General features: G+C 45.4%; 1 protein-coding gene across 4 annotated transcripts in view; it reads right to left on the reverse strand.

The window, feature by feature from the left end:
- The window catches only part of PGPEP1 (pyroglutamyl-peptidase I), a 37700-nt gene that overhangs the window by 6902 nt on the left and 8976 nt on the right, over window positions 1-21822 (reverse strand). For all 4 annotated transcript variants that reach the window (XM_021083524.1, XM_021083523.1, XM_021083522.1 and 1 more), the window contains 2 exons: window positions 6203-6319; window positions 3021-3253 (listed from right to left, as the gene is read on the reverse strand). In XM_021083524.1, coding sequence (XP_020939183.1) covers window positions 3021-3253; window positions 6203-6319 — 350 coding nt within the window. The remainder of the gene's footprint in view (window positions 1-3020; window positions 3254-6202; window positions 6320-21822) is intronic.

The raw sequence follows: 21822 nt of genomic DNA on the forward strand, positions 1-21822 counted from the left end.
ATTTAGGAGTTCCCTGGTGGTATATCGAGTTGAGGATCCTGTATAACCACTGTTGTGGCTCGGGTCACTGCTGTTGTGCAGGTATGATCCCTGGCAGTGGAGCTTCCGCATGCCACAGATGTGGCCAAAATAATTACTTAAATAATTTTGTTTAGGAGTTCCTGTTGTGGCACAGCGGAAACGAATCTGACTAGGAACCGTGAGGTTGCGGGTTTGATCCCTGGCTTTGCTCAGTGGGTTAAGGATCTAGCATTGCCGTGAGCTGTGGTGTTGCTGTGGCTGTGATGTAGGCCGGCAGCTACAGCTCCGATTAGACCCCTAGTCTGGGAACCTCCATATGCCATGTGTGTGGCCCTAAAAAAGACAAAAAGACACACACACACAAAATTTGTTTAAAGGTCTCTGATTTAGGAGTTCCCGTCGTGGCTCAGCGGAAACCAATCTGATTAGCATCCATGAGGACGCAGGTTCAATCCCTGGCCTCATTCAGTAGGTTAAGGATCCAGCGTTGCCGTGAGCTGTGGTGTAGGTCAAAGGCACGGCTTGGATCTGGAGTTGCTGTCGCTGTGGTGTAGGCCAGCAGCTATAGCTCCGATTCACCTCCTAGCCTGGGAACCTCCATATGCCATGGGTTCGGCCCTAAAAAGACAAAAAAAAAAAAAAGTCTCTGATTTAACAGAGGGATCTCTGGAGTTGGGGGTGGGTGAGGAGAGAGGGCAAGAGAATCCTTCACAATGGGAATGTATGACAATATATTCCTAGAATTATATTAGTAATTTAAAACTAGTTTTAAAAAAGACTGGGGGTTCCTGTGATGGCTCAGGAGGTTAAGAACCACCTCCCTCAGTGGGTTAAAGTTTCCAGAGTTGCCAAGAGCTGTGTGTAGGTTGCAGACATGGGAATGTCTGTATTCTGTGGGTTCAGTCATTAAAAAAAAAAAAAAACCTGATGGGAGGCGGGAAGTGCAATATAGGGTTAGGAAATTAAGAGGGACTAACTACTAGGTATAAAATAAGGTACAAGGATAAATTGTACAACATGGGGAATATAGCCAATATTTTATAATAAATATAAATGGAATATAACCTTTAAAAATTGTGAATCACTATACCATACACCTGTAACATATAATATTGTATATCAACCATATTTCAATTTTTAAAAAATATATATCTATACAAAGGAGTTCCTACTGTGGCTCAGTGGGTTAAGAATCCGACTAATATCCGTGAGGATGCTAGATCGATCCCTAGCTTCACTAACTGAGCTAAGGATTCAGCATTGCTACAAACTACAGTGTAGGTTGCATATGTGGCTAGGATCCTGAGTTGCTGTGGCTGTGGTGTAAGCTGGCAGCTGCAGCTCTGATCCGACCCCTAGCCTAGGAACTTCCATGTGCCGTGGGGGTGTGGCCCTAAAAAGAAAAAAGAAAAAAATGACTGATGGTAGAGTTCCCTTGTGGCTCTGTGAGTTAAGGACCCAGGGTTGTCACTGCTGTGGCTCTGGTTGCTGCTGTGGTGAGGGTTCAATCCCTGGCCTGGGAAGTTCCACAGGCCACAGGACATAGACAAAAAAAAAGTTATGGGCCATGTGGAGGTGAAGCCCCTACACATGTATAGGGTAAAGCATCAACAAGCCATGGAATTTAAAGGGTTGCCGGGGAACACCATAAACGAGGAAAGACGCATGGAACAATTCTCCCTCAGAGCCTCCAGGAGGAACCAACCCTGCTGACATCTTGATAGTGGACTTCTAGCCTCCAGAACTGAGAGAGAACAAATGTTTGTTGTCCGAAGCCACCAACGTGGTAATTTGTTACAGCAGCCATAGGGAACTCATTTAGAAACTGACTGCTTAGGGGAAAAGGCCTGTCAGGGTTGGGGTAGAGGGGACAGGAGGAACCAGAGGGAGGCAGCCAGAGGACTGTCCAGGTGGGAGATGCCAGGAGCCTGGGTGAGGAGAAGTGGGCAGATCAATATATAATGAGTTCTAAAAGCAGAAGTAGTGGGACCTGTTATTTACATACCTAGCTCTGTGCCTCATGCATGGTGAGAATTATTAACAGTGAAATGCTATGTAGTTTTTTCTGTGTCAAAATATTATGCGGAGGAGTTCCCTTCGTGGGTCAGGCGGAAACAAAACTGACTAGTATCCATGAAGATGCAGGTTCAATCCCTGGCCTCGCTCAGTGGGTCAGGGATCCAGTGTTGCCGTGAGCTGTGGTGTAGATCAAAAACACTGCTCGGATCCCGAGTTGCTGTGGCTGTGGTGTAGGCCAGCAGCTATAGCTCCAATCTGACCCCTAGCCTGGGAACCTCCATATGCTGCAAGTGTGGCCCTAAAAAAAAAAAAAAAAAAAAATCATGTGGAGGAGTTCCCACTGTGATTCAATGGGATCGGCAGCGTCTCTGTAGTGCCAGGACGCAGGTTCAATCCCTGGCCCAGCACAGTGGGTTAAAGGATCCGGCATTGCCACAGCTATGGTATAGGTTACAACTGTGGCTCACATCTGATCCCTGGCCTGGGAGTTCCACATGCTGAGAGGCAGCCAGAATAGAAAATAAAAAAAAAATATATCATGTGGAATTCCCTGGTGTCACAGTGGGTTAAAGATTTGGCTTTGTCACTGCAACAGCACTAGTCACTGCCATGGTGTAGGTTCAATCTCTGGCCCAGGAACTTCTGCCTGCTGCAGGCATGGCCAAAATAAAAAAAACGCAGAGGAATTCCCTAGTGGCCTAGTGATTCAGGACTCATTCTTGTCACTGCTGTGGCTCGGGTTCAATTCTTGGCCTAGCAACTTCTGCATGCCAGAAAAGATTATGTATAATAGTGTTAAACTATCTCATGCTTTTACCAGGTGGTAAATCAATGATGTATTCAAAAGGGGAAAAAAAGTGAGTACTTGGCCCACAGAGGCCAAATTCAAAGGCACTTGGTTTGTTCATCACCCAGCCTGGGCTGATGTAGGAGGGAAACCCCCACTCACACCTACCGCCTGAGGCTCCATGGCACCTTACCTGCCGGCATCCTGTGAGATGGTCACGGACACATCCAGACCCAGTGTGGTAACCCTCTTACATACAGCGTCCATGTCGATGATGGAGTCAATGCTTTCAGGCCCATCCTCCACACAGCACTGGGAGCCGGGGCAGAATCGGCAGTTGTCCAGCCCCTTGTAGCCCTTGTTGTGACCGCACTTCTCCAGCGTGACCGCAGTAGCCATGCCTGACACCCCCACATGCACCACCAGCTGCAGACAGATGGGCAGGATTTAGTAGGGTCTGGTCATGGGACTGGGGTCCCCTGAGGCCAAGGAGAGGACGGTATCCTGGATGAGCTTATGCTTGCTGACCTCTTGCTGCTGGAACAGACCTTATAGTCACTCTTACAGAAAGGTATGCCGAGTGAAACATGCAAGAATGTGAATTATGCAAAGATGTTCACTGCAGCTTTGTCGTTACAGTCAGAGACTGGAAATGACCTAATTAGCTATTTGTGGAGGGGGGAATTGGCTAAATTTATGTGCTACTTTGTAGCTGTTAAGAGGCCCAAGGCAATTTTTTTTATGGCACAATCTTCAAGACATATGGCCGAAGGCAAAAGGCAAGGTACAATTTCCAGGAATCGAACCCGAAAATAATCAAAGAGCTAATAATCTGTTAATGGTCACTTCAGTGTTATTTATAAAAGTGAAAAAAAAAATGGAAATGACTAGCATGCCCAATAACAGAATGGCTGTATTAATAACTAAAAATTACTTAGCTATTAAAATTACATTTAGGGAGAATTTTTGGTCGCACCTGCAGAAGTTCCCAGGCCAGGGATCAAACACACGCCACAGCTGTAACCAGAGCCATAGCAGTGACAGCGCGGGATCCTAACTTGCTAAGCCACCAGGGAACTCCAACATGCACCTATTTTTACTGTATAGCTTTATGAATGTTTACACTCCTGTGACCCAAACAGGGAAGACCTCCCAGCCCCTAGGGAGGGAACTCCTCTAGTTTACTTATAACGCCTAGTATAATGTAAATGCTATGTAAATAAACAGCTGCCAGGTCAAGGCAAATTCCGGTTTTGCTTTTTGGAACTTTCTGGAATTTTTTTCCAAATATTTTTGATCTGTGCTTGGTTGAAGCCTGACTATGTTATTATTTCCACCTGTTACAGGAGGAAACTGAGGCACTGGGAGCTCAAGGAGCTTGCCTGAGACCTCACAGCTCATCAGTAGCAGCCTGGCCCCCAAATCCTTCTCCTTTATTCCTTTCTATGTGGTGAGAAATTTTTGAAAAACATATTCATGCATTAGGTTCTCTTTTTTCTTTGTTTGGTTGTGCCGGTGTCACGCAGAAGTTTCTGCTTCAGGGATCGAACCCACGCCACAGCAGTGACAACGCTGGATCCTTAACCCACTAGACCACTACCTGCCATACCTGCAGCATATGGAAGTTCCCAAGCTAGAGGTCGAATTGGAGCTGCAGCTGAGGGCTATGCTACAGTCACCACACTGGATTTGAGCTGCACCTGCAACCTTGAGGCAATGCCAGATCCTTAACCCATTGATCGAGACCAGAAATCAAACTCATGTCCTCACAGAGACTGCATCAGGTCCTTAATCCACTGAGCCACGATGGGAACTCCCTAGGTTTTCCTTTTTCTTTCTTTCTTTTTTTTTTTTTTTTTTGCTTTTTAGGGCTGTACCAGTGGCATACATAAGTTTCCAGGCTAAGGGTTGAATCAGAGCTACAGCTGCCATCCTATACCACAGCCACAGCAACGTGGGATCCTAGCCATGTCTGCAACCTGCACCACAGCTCATGGCAACACCAGATCCCTGACCCACTGAGTGAGGCCAGGGATCAAACCTGCATTCTCATGGATACTAGTTGTATTCATTTCCACTGCACCACAATGGGAACTGTCTAGGTTTTCTTTTAAACTAGAATAAGGCAGGATGGCATAGACCCAGCAGAAGAAAAAGCTCATTCACAGAATCTTCAGTCAGACCTCGGTAAGTCTCCAGGTCCCCCTCTGTAAAGAGGGGCAAATTCCATTTGAGGTGCAACGGGAAGCCTCCTTAGAAAGGGAGATTCCTCCTGCCAGACTTGGAGAATCTGAAACAGCAGACTAGTGTGGCAAGCTGGCTGGGGCCACCACAGCGGACCACATGTATCTTTGGTGGGAGGATATGGTTCCTGCCTGTTTGGCCTCCATTCCATCATAGCTGGTTACAACCATGGCTCCCTCCCACAGTCATTTTCCATGTGTGGAATACCTCCACTTTCCCTTCTCATTCTAGGAGGTTTGGAGAGAGGTGACACCATCCCCTGACCATCAGAGTAGGCATGTGACCCAGGCTTCACAAATCAGAGCATTCCTTCTTCCCCAGACATAGCGTTTAGCTCAGGGACTGGCCTGTGACCTAAGCTGGCCAATAAGAATTAGCTGTGGGAGTGGGATGGGTGATGGGCGTGGCTCAGCGGAAACAGGTTCAATCCCTGGCCTCACTGAGTGGGTTAAGGATCTGGTGTTGCGGTGAGTTGTGGTGCAGAGTAGACATGGCTCGGATCTGGAGTTGCTGCAGCTGCGGCTGTGACACAGGCCAGCAGCTACAGCTCCAATTCGACCCCTAGCCTGGAAATCTCCATATGCCGCAGTTGCAGCCCTAAAAAGACAAATAAATAAATAAATAGATAATAAAACGAATCAGCTGTGCACTTTGGGGAGTTATCTGGAGGAAAGGCCTTCTCTTTCTGCTGAGGGACTGAGTTGGGAGGATATCAGCCAGCAGCTACCTATCTTTGCCAAGGCAAGAGCACAGTACAAAGTAAAACAAAGCTGAGTGGCCAAGAGAGGAGGCCGATGACACTGGGTGAGCGCCTGGATCAAGCTATACCTGAAGCAAACAAACATCGGTGCACGAGCTGGGTTGAGGTGTACTTTGACTGTCACTTATAACCAGACATGTCGTGACTGATACAGAACTCCAGTGGGATAGAACCAAGGCTCTGTGAAGTTCCAGATGTTTGTTTTCCTCCCTCACCTCCGAGGGTAACCCAAGAAAGTGTAGCACTTTGGAGGATAACTCTGTAGCATCAGCCAGGTGATCAGAGCAGGAACAAAGCCACACAAATCATCTATGTATGGGGTACCCACCTGCAGGTCCTAATGAGGAAGCACCTGCCTTCACCCCACTCACCTGTGGACTGTGCTTTTCCCACAGGGCGGGGATGAGCCTCTGGACCGTCTGGTACTCCACAGGAATCTCGTACACATGCAGGTCCACACTGTCACCGAGCCCCAGCTTCTCCAGCTCCTGGGAGCAAGACGAAAGGAAATGTGGCACTAGGTAAGGGCAGCAGGGCTAACGCAATCCCTGGGGATAAACTGACCTGTTCTCCAGAAAACAGGCAGGCTCCTGACTCACTGTGCAGAGGGGGAAGGCCCCTGTGCTGGTTTATCCCAAAGCTCCTCCCTCAGTCCCTTCCCCACCCATGCTCTCAGCATCTCCACGGACAGCAGCATCACACTGAGGCCTCTGGAGCTATGCTCCTGGGTTTAAACCCTGCCTGTGTGACTTGGGCGAGTCACTTAGCCTCTCTGAGCCTCAGTTTCTTTATCTGTAAAATGGAGATAATAACGTACTTCACAAGGTAATGTACTTCATAATGTAATTCACAAGGTAGTTACAAATGGAAGGAATGGGCTTTCTGTGATGGTTCAGGGGGTTAAGAAACTGACAAGTATCCATGAGGATGGGATTTAGTCCCTGGCCTCACTCAGTGGGTTAAGGACCCGGCATTGCCACAAGCTGTGGTGGAGGTTAAAGACGTAGCTCGGATCTGGCGTGACAGTGGTTGCGGTGCAGGCCGGCAGCTTCAGCTTTGATTCAACCCCTAGCCTGGGAACTTCCATATCCTGTGGGTCCAGCCCTAAAAAAGAAAAAAAAAAAAAAAGAACTGAAGGAATGAATTCACATTATGAGTTCCAAGCAATGCTCGGAACAGCTTATACTGTGCATATGGAAGCCAACATTACTTGAGCTAGGCTCCTGGGTTTAAGCCCTGCCTGTGTGACCTTGGGCAAGTCACTTAGCCTCTCTGAGCCTCAGTTTCCTTATCTGTAAAATGGAGATATTAATGTATTTACTTCACAAGGTAGTTATAAGAATTGAAGGAATGGAGTCCCTCTTGTGGCTTAGTGGGTTGAGAACCTGGCTGGTATCCATGAGGATTTTATTCCTGGCCTCACTCAGTAGGTTAAGGATCTGCTGTTGCCACAAGCTGTGGCGGAGGTTACAGATGCGGCTCCGATCTGTACTATTATTTTTGTTGTTCGTTATTACGCTCTCCCTTTGTTATACCTGTTTTGAATTATAGATGTGGTGTATGGCAGATAGCAAGGTCTCAACATACATTTACAGATGGTCCCAACTCCTTAGGGATCCTCTAACAATCCCAGGAATGAAGGGGTTTAAGAACATCATGAATTGGGCTATGATGACACCAATGTTCATAGCAGCACTACTCACAATATTCAAGACATGGCAGCAACTTAAATGTCCATGGACAGATGAATGGATGAAAAAAACGTGGTGTATTACATTTATACACAATGGAATATTACTCAGCCATCAAAATTGATTAAAATTGGAGTTCTCTTGTGGCACGGCAGGTCAAGGAGCTGGTACTATCACTGCAGCAACTTGGGCAACTGCTATGGTGTGGGTTTGATCCCTGGCCCAGGAAGTGTCATGTGCCACAGGATCAACCAAGAAAAAAAAAAAAAAGGAAAGAAAGCCATGCAGCAACATGGATGGACATAGAGATTATCATTCTAAGTGAAGTCAGTCAGACAGAGAAAAACAAATATCGTATGATATCACTCAAATCTGGAATCTAAAAAAATTATATCGTTGAACTTATTTACAAAACAGAAATAGACCCGCAAACGTAGAAAACAAACTATGGGAGTTCCCGTCGTGGCGCAGTGGTTAACGAATCCGACTAGGAACCATGAGGTTGCGGGTTCGATCCCTGCCCTTGCTCAATGGGTTAACGATCCGGTGTTGCCGTGAGCTGTGGTGTAGGTTGCAGACGCAGCTTGGATCCCGCGTTGCTGTGGCTCTGGCGTAGGCCGGTGGCTACAGCTCCGATTCAACCCCTAGCCTGGGAACCTCCATATGCCGCGGGAGCAGCCCAAGAAATAGCAACCACAACAACAACAACAAAAAAGACAAAAAACAAACAAACAAACTATGGTTGACAAAGGGGAAAGAAGGGGAGGGATAACTTAAGAGCTGAACAGATACACACTACTATATATAAAATAGATACACAACAAGGACCTGCTAGAGAGCACAGGGAAGTACAGTCAGTATCTTATAATAATCTATATTGCAAAAGAGTATGAAAAAGAATATACATGTATATGTATGTATAATTGCAAAAAAGGGGGGTATTATGGATCTCCCTATGCACACTCCTCTGGGGAAACACTGATGCTTTCCTCAGATTCTCCATGTGATAGAGCCCATAACTGGCCTCTTTCCCCCAGATGACCCAAGGCCCAGCACACAGCAGACCCAGAACCAACTTTCTTAGAGGAATGATGATCCTGGCACCCAGAGGCAGGCAGAGACATCTGCGGATGAAGATTTCAACTCAATATGAAAAACTGGGCATTCTTGGGAGTTTCTGCTGTGGCATAACAGGACCGGGGTCTCTGGAACACTGGGACGCAGGTTTGATCCCCAGCCCGGCTCAGTGGGTTGAGGATCTGGCATGGCTACAGCTGAGGCATAAGTCACAACTTCAGCTCAGATCTGATTCCTGGCCTGGGAACTTCCATATGCCGCAGGGGCGGCCAAAAAAAAGGGAAAAAAAAAAAAAAGCAAAACAAAACTAGGCATTCTTCATGGTAAAATTAATATTCCAAATAATGATTTTCTTTTTTTATGGCCACAACCACGGTACATGGAAGTTCCTGGGCCAGGGATCGAATCTAAGCCACAGCTGTGACCCACGCTGCAGCTGTGGCAGTGCTGGATCCTTTAATCCACTGTGCTGGGCTGGGGAATGAACCCTCACCTCTACAGCAACTCCAGCTGCTGCAGTCGGATTCTTTTTTTTTTTGTCTTTTTTGCCTTTTCTGAGGCCGCTCCCAAGGCATATGGAGGTTCCCAGGCTAGGGGTCCAATCAGAGCTACAGCTGCTGGCCTACGCCAGAGCCACAGCAACACAGGATCCGAGTCACATCTGCGACCTACACCACAGCTCACAGCAATGCCGGATCGTTAACCCACTGAGCAAGGCCAGGGATCAAACCCGCAACCTCATGGTTCCTGGTCGGATTCGTTAACCACTGAGTCACGACAGGAACTCCTGCAGTCGGATTCTTAACCCACTGTGCCACAGCAAGAACTCCCTACTCCAAATAATGATTATCGTCGGGCTGTTTCACATTATTCTCAGATCTCATGAAGAAGTTTGGGAACGCTACCACTGATGGATATTACAGCGTTCTGCAATAGGGTCCCAAGCGAAGCATTTTTTGCATCTGACTTTGATGAAGTCACCAAAGGTGTTTTTGCATCTTCTGCAGTAACTTCAGGATTTCTTTATCTGGTCATCTTGACCTTGCTATTTATGCTGTCCCAACCCCACACCCTATCCACTGCAGTTGCTCTGAAGAGTATCTGATGCCTGGAAAGGCACATCCCTCCTCACCAACAGATAATTCCACATCGTTCCCCAAAGAGGGTGTGTCAAGGTCACCAGAAGACAAGAACATCTGTAGAGTAGGGGTGTGTGGCAAGGGTGTGTGGGGGTGTCTCAAAAGCCAACATCAGGGAGTTCCCGTCATAGCGCAGCAGAAACTAATCTGACTAGGAACCATGAAGTTTCAGGTTTGATCCCTGGCCTCACTCAGTGGGTTAGGATCCAGCGTTGCCATGAGCTGTGGTGTAGGTCACAGACGCGGCTTGGATCCAGCGTTGCTTCAGCTGTGGTGTAGGCCGGCAGCTGTAGCTCTGATTCAACCCCTAGCCTGGGAACTTCCATATGCCGTGGGTGTGGCCCTAAAAAGACAAAAGACATGGGAAAAAAAAAAAAAAAGCCAACATAAGGAACTGGGACCCCAACCCTCTTGCCAAGCCCAGTGATGTGTGAGACTAGAGACTACCTCGGCCCCAGAAATCCCAGAGCTGTACCAAGGAGGTCAGAGTGCAAACCCACTACCCAAACTTAGTGCATGGTGAGATGCAGACATTGCTGGGCAGATGGTTGGGGGACAAGGGGGTTGGATCTTTTTTTTTTTTTTTTTGTCTTTTTGCTATTTCTTGGGCCGCCCCTGTGGCATATGGAGGTTCCCAGGCTAGGGGTCTAATTGGAGCCGCAGCCACCGGCCTACGCCAGAGCCACAGCAACTCGGGATCTGAGCCGCGTCTGCAACCTATACCACAGCTCACGGCAACGCCGGATCGTTAACCCACTGAGCAAGGGCAGGCACTGAACCTGCAACCTCATGGTTCCTAGTCAGATTCGTTAACCACTGCGCCATGACGGGAACTCCCAAATCATTTTTCTTGATCATTAATACTTTTATTCATGCTCCCTTGTCATCAAAGTCTCAATTTCCTAGACTGTGTGATGGGAATCAGAGGGCCCGTTTTTCAAAGGGTCTGAGGATTCAGAAATGAGACAGGCAGAGTTCCCATCATGGCACAGCGGAAATGAATCTGACTAGGATCCATGAGGTGGGTTCAATCCCTGGCCTCGCTCAATGGGTTAAGAATCTGGTGTTCCCGTGAACTGTGGTATAGGTCAAAGATGCAGCTCGGATCTCGAGTTGCTGTGGCTGTAGTGTAGGCTGGCAGCTGTAGCTCCAATTTGAACCCTAGCCTGGGAACCTCCATATGCAGTTGGTGCAGCCCTAAAAAGCAATAATAATAATAATAATAATAAATTAAATTTAAAAAAAAGCCAGATGCAAAAGGACAAAAACTGCACAATTTCAGTTACACGAGGTCCCTGAAGCAGTCAGATTCAGAGACAGAAAATGGGGGGCGGGGGAAGGTGCCAGGGACTGGGGAGAAGGGAGAATGGGGAGTTAGTATTTAATAGGAAGAGAGTTTCAGTCTGGGAAGATGAAAAAGTCCCAGAGTTGGATGATAGTGTTGGTTGCACAGCAGTAAAGTACTTAATGCCACTGGCTATAACCTTACAAATGGTTAAAATGGTAAATTGTATGTGATGTGTATTTTATCACAATTTGAAAAAGAGAAAGCTGAAAGCTACAGTCTGTATCCATCGCCTTACCTATGGATGGTTCCCTGAACACAGACACCAAAGACATCTCTTATTTTGCTGACACCAGGGGCTCCGAGGAGCCTGTTAACAGGATGACAAACAGCTTCCCTTGAGCCTCTGCCCCGAGTCTGGGATCTAAGCACATATTATTCCCTGCAGCCCAAGCTGTTCCCTGCACACCAAACTCTCCCCATTGGAGAGGAGAGTTTGGCTCTTTGCCAGCTGTACTTCATGGGCTGAAAGCTGGGAAGCATCAAGTTCCTATTTTATTTTATTTTATTTTATTTCACTTTACTTTTATTATATTGTCTTTTTGCCATTTCTTGGGCATATGGAGGTTCCCAGGCTAGGGGTCTAATTGGAGCTGTAGCCGCCGGCCTACGCCAGAGCCACAGCAACGTGGGATCTGAGCCCCGTCTGCAACCTACACCACAGCTCACGGCAACGCCGGATCCTTAACCCACTGAGCCAGGGATGGAATCCGCAACCTCATGGTTCCTAGTTGGATTCGTTAACCACTGCGCCACGACGGGAACTCCTCGAGTTCCAATTTTAAATCCTCTAGAACTTTCTGGAGTTCCTTCCTGCTTTTCTCTCAAACTCAATGGAAAAATTTGAAATCTACAGAATAAATGCCCACTTCAATGTCATCTTCACACAATTCACAGGAACTTCAAACTCTCAACAGCCTGGCCAGGTGGAAGGACCCGGATGTACACAGGCAAGAAATCTGTAGTCCTCCTAACTCACTTCCCTTAAACGATTAACTCCCTCTCTCTTTTTTTTTTTTTTTTTTTTTTTTGTCTTTCTAGGGCTGTAGCCATGGCATATGGAGGTTCCCAGGCTAGGGGTCTAATCAGAGCTGTAGCTACTGGCCTATGCCACAGCCACAGCAATGCCAGATCCGAGCCACGTCTGTGACCTACACCACAGCTCTCGGCAACACCAGATCCTTAACCCACTGAGCAAGGCCAGGGATGGAACCCTCATCCTCATGGATCGTAGTCAGTTTCATTAACCACTGAGCCACAAAGGGAACTCCCAATCCTGTCTTTTTATCAGGATCTTGACCATGTAGGGAAGATGGGGATGCACAAACTTTTCAATTTCAAGAAATGTGAGTTTTCTGGAGAGTCATGAGCTTAGAGGCACAGAACACCTTTCCCAAAGCCTCATGCTGGATAGCCCACCATTTCAGCTGTTTCCCCAATGGAGCTAATACTTATTTAATGTTTGCCTCAAACTCATTCACTTAATTTTTTTCCCTTAAATAAATTTAGCTTCATCCCTAATTGACAATATCCAAGAAGTTACAGGACTTGATGTGCTGCTCATATACGCTTTTTCTAAAACACATTATATTAAATACTCAGCCACTATAATCTCATGTTTGCACTATATAGTGTGTATATATTTTTCATGTATGAACTATTTCAAAAATAGTTTATAGCACTTCTCTCTTCTACCAAAAATAGTTTTTATTCCTTTTAAAACTAACTCAAATTTAAAAAAATCTGGAGTTCCCGTCGTGGCTCAGTGGTTAACGAATCCAACTAGGAACCATGAGGTTGTGGGTTTGATTCCTGGCCTCGCTCAGTGAGTTAAGGATCCGGCGTTGCCGTGAGCTGTGGTGAACATCGCAGACACAGGTTGGATCCTGCGTTGCTGTAGCTGTGGTGTAGGCTGGCAGTTACAGCTCCGATTCGACCCCTCACCTGGGAACCTCCATATGCCTCAGGTGAGGCCCTAGAAAACACACACACACACACACACACACACACACGCACACACGCACACACAAATCCACTAACTCCAGTTGATAAACAACAAAGTCCTAATATCATGTAATAAACTATAAAGGATGGAGATACCCTGTGGGCCAGTAGGTTAAGGATCTGGCATTGTCACTGCAGCAGCTCAGGTCACTGCTGCTGGCCAGGTCAACCCCTGGCCTAGGGAGTTCCCATTTGTGGCACAGTGGAAACGAATCCAACTAGGAACCATGAGGTTGCGGGTTCAATCCCTGGCATTGCTCATGGGTTAAGGATCCGGCATTGCCATGAGCTGTGGTATAGGTCGCAGACAGGGCTCGCATCTGACGTTGTGGCTGTGGTGTAGGCCGGCAGCTACAGCTCGGATTAGACCCCTGGCCTGGGAACCTCCATATGCCACTGTGTGGCCCTAAAAGGACAAAAGACAAATAAATAAATAAATAAATAAATAAATCCCTGGTCTGGGAACTTTCACATGCTACAGTTGTGGCAAAAAAGAAAAAAAAAAAAAAAACAAACTAAGAGAGAACCTGAAATAAACATTGCAATTTTTATTTTATTTTATTTTAATTTTTTTTGTCTTTTTGTTTTTGTTGTTGTTGTTGCTATTTCTTGGGCCGCTCCCACAGCATATGGAGGTTCCCAGGCTAGGGGTCCAATGGGAGCTGTAGCCACCGGCCTACACCAGAACCACAGCAACGCGGGATCCGAGCCGCGTCTGCAACCTACACCACAGCTTACGGCAACGCCGGATCGTTAACCCACTGAGCAAGGGCAGGGACCGAACCCGCAACCTCATGGTTCCTAGTCGGATTCGTTAACCACTGCGCCACGACGGGAACTCCTTGCAATTTTTATTTTAAAACACACACACACACACACACACACAGACATTACTCAAGTAATTGTTTGAACACAGTGTTTGGACTCTGTCCTCTGGCTAAAGACAAAAAGAACTGTAAGCAAATACTAAATTCGAATGAGCAGGCTTTCTTTTGGGGGAAGCATGAGTTAGCAATTCTGAAATTCCTTTCTGTTTATTCTAGGATTGATCAAAAAGAAGTGAACACACTGGAGATCATGGTGGGGAGGAGCCTGACACTGTCAGAGGAAGGAGTCACAAGTCTGTGGCACTGGATCAGAATTGGAGGCATCTGTGCAAACTCCAGAGTTTTGATATAGAAATGTGTAAGGCAGTGGGTGTGAATGTACACACCTCTATTTTCCAGCTCTGTCCACTGACAGAGCTCAGAAGCAGTAAACTCTAGTAGCAATGAGCACACCCAGCTCTCAGCTTCCAGTTTTAAATAGTATTCTCTGCTAAAACTCTCTTCCAGTTTTAAATATTATTCTCCCAGCTTCCAGTTTTAAATATTTTCTGCCAAATATTATTATCTGCTAAAAGAATAAAACATCTTGGAGAAGTTGCTCATTCCAGGGATGAGGTAGGGAAAGTACAAAAGTGAACCCAGAGTTACCATATGACCCAGCAATTCCCCTCCTAAGTGTGTATGCGTATATATATGAGAAATGAAAACCTACATCCACGCAAAAACTTGTATGTGAATGTCCACAGCAGAATTATTCATAATAACCAAAAGGGGGAAATAACCCAAATGCCCATCAATGGGTGAACAAATAAACAAAATGTGATTTATCCATACAAAGGAATATTACTCAACCATGAAAAGGAGTGAAGTATTGATCCATGCTACAACATGAATGGACTTTGAAAATATTATACTGGGTGAAAGAAGGCAGACACGAAACACTACCTCTTGTATGATTCCATTCTTTTTTGTTTGTTTTTTTGCTATTTCTTGGGCTGCTGCCACGGCATATGGAGGTTCTCAGGCTAGGGGTCGAATTGGAGCTGTAGCCACCGGCCTACGCCACAGCCACAGCAATGCGGGATCCAAGCCACGTCTGCAACCTACACCACAGCTCACGGCAACGCTGGATCGTTAACCCACTGAGCAAGGGCAGGGACCGAACCCGAACCCGAAACCTCATGGTTCCTAGTCGGATTCGTTAACCACTGAGCCACGATGGGAACTCCCTGTATGATTCCATTTATATGAATTGTCCAGAACAGGTAAATCTATACAGACAGAAGGTAAATTAGTGATTGCCAGGGACCGAGGGAAAGGAGGAATAGGAGTGATAGCTAATGGGTATGGGGTTTCTTTTGGGGTGATGAAAATGTTCTTGATTAAGGTAGAGGTGATGGTTGTACAACTTTGTGAATATACTATAAACCATTAAATTACACATTTTAAAAAGGTAAATTTTGGAGTTCCCATCCTGGCTCAGCAGTAATGAACCCGACTATCATCCATGAGGATGCAGGTTCAATCCCTGGCCTCGCTCAGTGGGTTAAGGATCTGGTGTTGCTGTGAGTTGTGGTGTGGGTAGCAGACATGGCTTGGATCCCATGTTGCTGTGGCTATGGTGTAGGCCAGCAGCTGCAACTCCAATTTGACCCCTAGCCTGGGAACTCCATATGCCATGGGTGCGGCCCCAAAACACACACACAAAAAAAAAAAAAAAAAAAAAAAATTATGGTACATGAGTATATCTCAATAAAATTATATCTCAATTAAAAAAAACCCAAAGCATCTGACATCAAATGTTAAAGTAGCAATCAGAAAAAAAAAAAAAAAAAGATGCCCTGATAAATGCAATGTAGGGTCCTGGACAGGCTGCTAGAACAGAAAATGGACATTAGTAGGAAAACTCATGAAACTTGAATAAAGAGTAGAGTTTAGTGAACAGTAATGGACCAATGCTGGCTTCTTTATTTTGAGAAATGTAGTCATTATATAAGATGTTAACACTAGCAGAAAGCAAGGGGTATGTGGAAACTCCTTGTATTATCTTTGCAATTCCTCTGTAAGTCTGAAATTATTCTGAAATTAAAAGTGTATTTCCGGAGTTCCCGATGAGGCTCAGTGATTAACGAATCCGACCAGGAACCATGAGGTCGAGGGTTCGATCCCTGGCCTCTATCAGTGGGTTAAGGATCCGGCATTGCTGTGAGCTGTGGCGTAGGTCGAAGATGCAGCTCAGATCTGGCATTGCTATGCAGCTCAGATCTGGCAGCCACAGCTCCGATTGGACCCCTAGTCTGGGAACCTCCATGTGCTGCAAATGTGGCCCTAGAAAAAGGCAAAAAAAATAAAAATAAAAAAGTGTATTTCCAAAAAGTGAGCCTGGAACCAAAAAGGAAGAAAGTGCTCAAGAATGATGGCGACATTGAAAAAAGACACAGGAACCAACTGAAGGGGCCATCACCGGCCAAATCTGGGAGATGCGAGCATTAAAATTAAGACAGTAAGAGATTATCATCTACTGAAGACAGTAAGTACCCATGATTCCACACAGATACAAATAAAGTTACAGTAGAAGGCCATTAAAAAGTACCAAAGGAAAGATGGAATTAGAAAACCACCCTTTATGCTCGACATCACTAATTATTAGAGAAATGAAAATCAAAACTACCGTGAGGTACCACCTCACACCAGTCAGAATAGCCATCATTAATAAGTCTACCAATAACAAATGCTGGAGAGGGTGTGGAGAAAAGGGAACCCTCCTGTACTGTTAGTGGGAATGTAAATTAGTACAACCACTATGGTAAACAGTATGGAGGTACCTCAGAAAACTAAACATAGAACAATCATATGACCCAGCAATCCCACTCTTGGGCATACATCTGGACAAAACTATACTTAAAAAAGATATATCCAACCCAACAGCAAAAAAGCCAATCAATCAATGGAAAAATGGGCAAAAGACCTGAACAGACATTTCTCCAAAGAAGATATACAGATGACCAGCAAACACACAAAAAAATGCTCAACATCGCTGATTATAAGAGAAATGCAAAACAAAACTACCATGAGATACCACCTCACACCAGTCAGAATGGCCATCATTAATAAATCCACAAATAACAAGTGCTGGAGGGGGTGTGGAGAAAAGGGAACCCTCCTGCACTGTTGGTGGGAATGTAAACTTGTACAGCCACTATGGAGAACAGTTTGGAGATACCTTAGAAATCTATACATAGACCTTCCATATGACCCCACAATCCCACTCTTGGGCATCTATCCGGACAAAACTCTACTTAAAAGAGACACATGCACCCGCATGTTCATTGCAGCACTATTCACAATAGCCAGGACATGGAAACAACCCGAAGGTCCATCAACAGATGATTGGATTCAGAAGATGTGGTATATATACACAATGGAATACTACTCAGCCATAAAAAAGAATGACATAATGCCATTTGCAGCAACATGGATGGAACTAGAGAATCTCATACTGAGTGAAATAAGCCAGAAAGACAAAGATAAATACCATATGATATCACTTATAACTGGAATCTAATATCCAGCACAAATGACCATCTCCACAGAAAAGAAAATCATGGACTTGGAAAATAGACTTGTGGCTGCCTCATGGGAGAGGGAGGGAGTGGGAGGGATTGGGAGCTTGGGGTTATCAGACACAACTTAGAATACATTTACAAGGAGATCCTGCTGAATAGCTTTGAGAACTTTGTCTAGATACTCATGTTGCAACAGAACAAAGGGTGGGGAAAAAAATGTAATTGTAATGTATACATGTAAGGATAACATGACCCCCTTGCTGTACAGTGGGAAAAAAAAAAAAAAAAAGGAGTTCCCCTCGTGGCGCAGTGGTTAACGAATCCGACTAGGAACCATGAGGTTGCGGGTTCGGTCCCTGCCCTTGCTCAGTGGGTTAATGATCCAGCGTTGCCGTGAGCTGTGGTGTAGGTTGCAGACGCGGCTTGGATCCCGCGTTGCTGTGGCTCTGGCGTAGGCCGGTGGCTACAGCTCCGATTCAACCCCTAGCCTGGGAACCTCCATATGCCGCGGGCGCGGCCCAAGAAATAGCAACAACAACAACGAAAAGACAAAAGACAAAAAAAAAAAAGATATATCCACCTGTATGTTCATTGCAGCACAATTCACAATAGCCAAAACATGGAAACAACCTAAATGTCCATCAACAGATAAATGGATTAAGATGTGGCATATATACACAATGGAATACTACTTGATAAACAAGAACAAACTAATGCCATTCACAGCAACATGGATGGAACTAGAGACTCTCATACTAAGTGAAGTTAAGTCAGAAAGAGAAAGACAAATACCATATGATATCACTTATAGCTGGAATCTATTATATGGCACAAATGAGCCTTTCCATAGAAAAGAAAACCATGGACTTGGAGAACAGATTTGTGGTTGCCAAGGGGGAGGGGGAGGGAGTGGAATGGACTGGGAATTTGGGGTTAATAGATGCAAACTATTGCTTTGGAAATGGATAAGCAATGAATTCCTGCTGTATAGCACTGGAAACTATATCTAGTCACTTATAATGGAGCATGATAATGTGAGAAAAAAATGTACATATGTATGTGTGACTGGGTCACCTTGCTGTACAGTAGAAAATTGACAGAACACTATAAACCAGCCATGATGGAAAAAATAAAAATCATTAGGAGTTCCCGTCATGGCTCAGTGGTTAACAAATCTGACTAGGAACCATGAGGTTGCAGGTTCGGTCCCTGCCCTTGCTCAGTGGGTTGAGGATCCATTGTTGCCGTGAGCTGTGGTGTAGGTTGCAGACGCAGCTCGGATCCCGAGTTGCTGTGGCTCTGGCGTAGGCCAGCGGCTACAGCTCCGATTTGACCTCTAGTCTGGAACCTCCATATGCCACGGAAGTGGCCCAAGAAATGGCAAAAAGACCAAAAAAAAAAAAAAAATCATTAAAAAAAAAAAAAGCTTGAAACACACACATACAAAGCTGACAGAATTATCTGCCTCTGAGAATTGTGCTAATAAAGATAAATTATCTTAACTTGGAAAAAAAAAGAAAAAGACACTTTGGCCACCATCATACTAAAATCATAACTGATTCAAGCCAGACTCACCAGGGGATGCTAATATGGTCTCAAAAAAAAAAATTTTTTTTTTTTGGCTTTTTAGGGCCATACCCACGGCATATGGAAGTTTCTAGGCTAGGGGTCAAATCAGAGCTACAGCTGCCGGCCTACACCACAGCCACAGCAGTGGCAGATCTGAGCCTCATCTGTGACCTACACCACAGTTCATGGCAACGTCAGATCCCCAACCCACTGAGTGAAGCCAGGGATCAAACCCGCATCCTCTTGGATACCAGTCAGATTCATTTCCACTGCACCACAATGGGAATGCCTCAAAGTATCTCTCTAAGGGATACTCTTTTTTTGGCTTGGATTAAGAGATTTATTGCATCTTAAAGATAATTATAAGCACAGTCCAATTTATAAGTAGGTTATTCGGTTTGTGGAAATGACTAAAGGAAAAAACTTACATAAAATTGTAGTAACATATTTAGTAAAGAATGTTAATAGTGGAGTTTCCACTGTGGCACAGTGGGTTAAGAATCCAACTGCAGTGGCTCAAGTCACTGTGGAGGTACAGGTTCCACCCCTGACTAGCATAGTGGGTTAAAGGATCCAGATTGCAACACCTGTGTCATAGGTCACAACTGCAGCTTGGATTCAATCCCTGTCCCAGGAACTTCCATATGCCGTGGGTGTGGCCATAAAAAAATATCAATGAAAAAAGAATATATTTCCAAGAAAAGAATATATGCAAATTTTGGTTGGTAATGGCTGATGGGAAATCCATGCCACGATCCTGTGCTGGTATCAGGCTCTGCAGGGTGTGCACAAGGCTAGGAGATAGGTTAGTGAAGCTGCAGTGGGGAAGGGAGGAAGGGGAGAGAGACCCCCTACAGCAGGGAACAGTCATCTCTATGAGGCCACATACAGACACTCAGCAACGAGAACAGAGAAGTGGAGCATCTGGCAAACCATAAGATATGCTTAATTTAATTTAATTTTATTTTTTGTCTTTTTACCTTTTCTAGGGCTGCTCCCAAGACATATGGAGGTTCCCAGGCTAGGGGTCCAATCGGAGCTAGAGCCACCAGCCTACGCCAGAGCCACAGCAACGCGGGATCCAAGTCACATCTGTGACCTACACCACAGCTCACGGCCACTCCGGATCATTAACCCACTGAGCAAGGCCAGGGATTGAACCCACAACCTCATGGTTCCTAGTCGGATTCGTTAACCAATGCGCCTCGATGAGAACTCCCACAGGATAAGTTCTAATCAAAAAGGGCAAAATTGTACTTTGCAGAGAAGAAATCCACCAGACCTCATCATTAGTAAGTGATCAAGGTCAATGATACCAGTAATGAGACACATCAATATATATATTGATATATCCAGTGCCTCCTCATACAATGGAGAAGGACACAACATCGCTTCTGTGGGATTCCTGCCCCAAACGCACAGCCTCAGTCTAGTCGTGAGGAAACACCAGAGAAATCATGCTGAGAGGCACTCCAAAGGACTGAGCAGTTCTTAGTAAACATGTCATGCCATGAGACACAAAGACTTGAGGAACTTTCCAGATTATGGGAATTAAAGAAATGGGACAACTAAACACTATGCACAACCTAGAATTTTCTTTTGCTGTGAAGGACTTTCATGGGATGATAGGCAATATCTGAATAAAGGGCTATAGATTATAGAATTGTATCAGAAGTTCCCATTGTGGTACAGCAGGTTAAGGATGCAGCGTGGTCTCTGTAAGGATGCAGATTCGATCCCAGGCCTCACTCAGTGGGTTAAGGATCCGACATCGCTGCAAGCTGCAGCACAGGTCACAGATGCAGCTTGGATTCAGTGTTGCTATGGCTGTGGCGTAGGCTGCAACTGCAGCTCTGATTTGAGCCCTGGCCTGGGAACTTTTATATGCCATAGACATGGCCGTAAAAAAAAGAATTGTATCAATGTTCAATGGGTCTGATTTTGATCGTTGTGCACAGTCTGTGTTTCAGGAATGCACAGTGACTTACTTAGGGGTAGAGGGGTATCATGTCTGCAACTGACCTTTAAATGACATGGAGCATGACAGTTCCTCAAAATATTAAATATAGAATTAACATTTGATGCAGCCATTCCATTTCAGCATGCATAACCACAAGAACTGAAAGCAGGGTCTTTTTTTTTTTTTTTTTTTTTTGTCTTTTTAGGGCCACATCTGCGGCATATGGAGGTTCCCAGGCTAGGGGTCTAATCGGAGCTGTAGTGCCCAGTCTACACCACAGCCACAGCAGTGCAGGATCCAAGCTGCATCTGAAACCTACACCACAGCTCACGGCAATAATGGATCCTTAACCCACTGAGTGAGGCCAGGGATCGAGCCTGCAACCTCATGGTTCCTAGTCGGATTCTTTTCCGCTGTGCCACAACGGGAACTCCTGAAAGCAGGGTCTTGAAGAGATATTTGTGTGTCCATGCTCGTAGCTACATTATTCGCAAGAGCTAAAATTTAGAAGCAACCCAAGTATCCATTGACTGATTACTAGATAAGCAAAATGTGCTATATACATGCAATGGAATATTAATCAACCTTAAGGAAGAAGGCAATATGTGCTATGGCATGACTGAACCCTGAAATCATGCTAAGTGAAATAAGCCAGACACAAAAGGGCAAAACTATACGGTTCCACTTATATGAGGTCCTTATTGTAGTCAGATTCATAGAGACAGATAGTAGAAGGGTGGGTGCCAGGGGCTAAGGAATGAGGAAGAATAGGGAGCTAGTGATTAATGGGGACGGAGTTTCAGTTTGGGAAAA

This window comes from Sus scrofa, chromosome 2 (genome assembly GCF_000003025.6).
Source record: "Sus scrofa isolate TJ Tabasco breed Duroc chromosome 2, Sscrofa11.1, whole genome shotgun sequence".
NCBI classification, from domain to species: Eukaryota; Metazoa; Chordata; class Mammalia; order Artiodactyla; family Suidae; genus Sus; species Sus scrofa.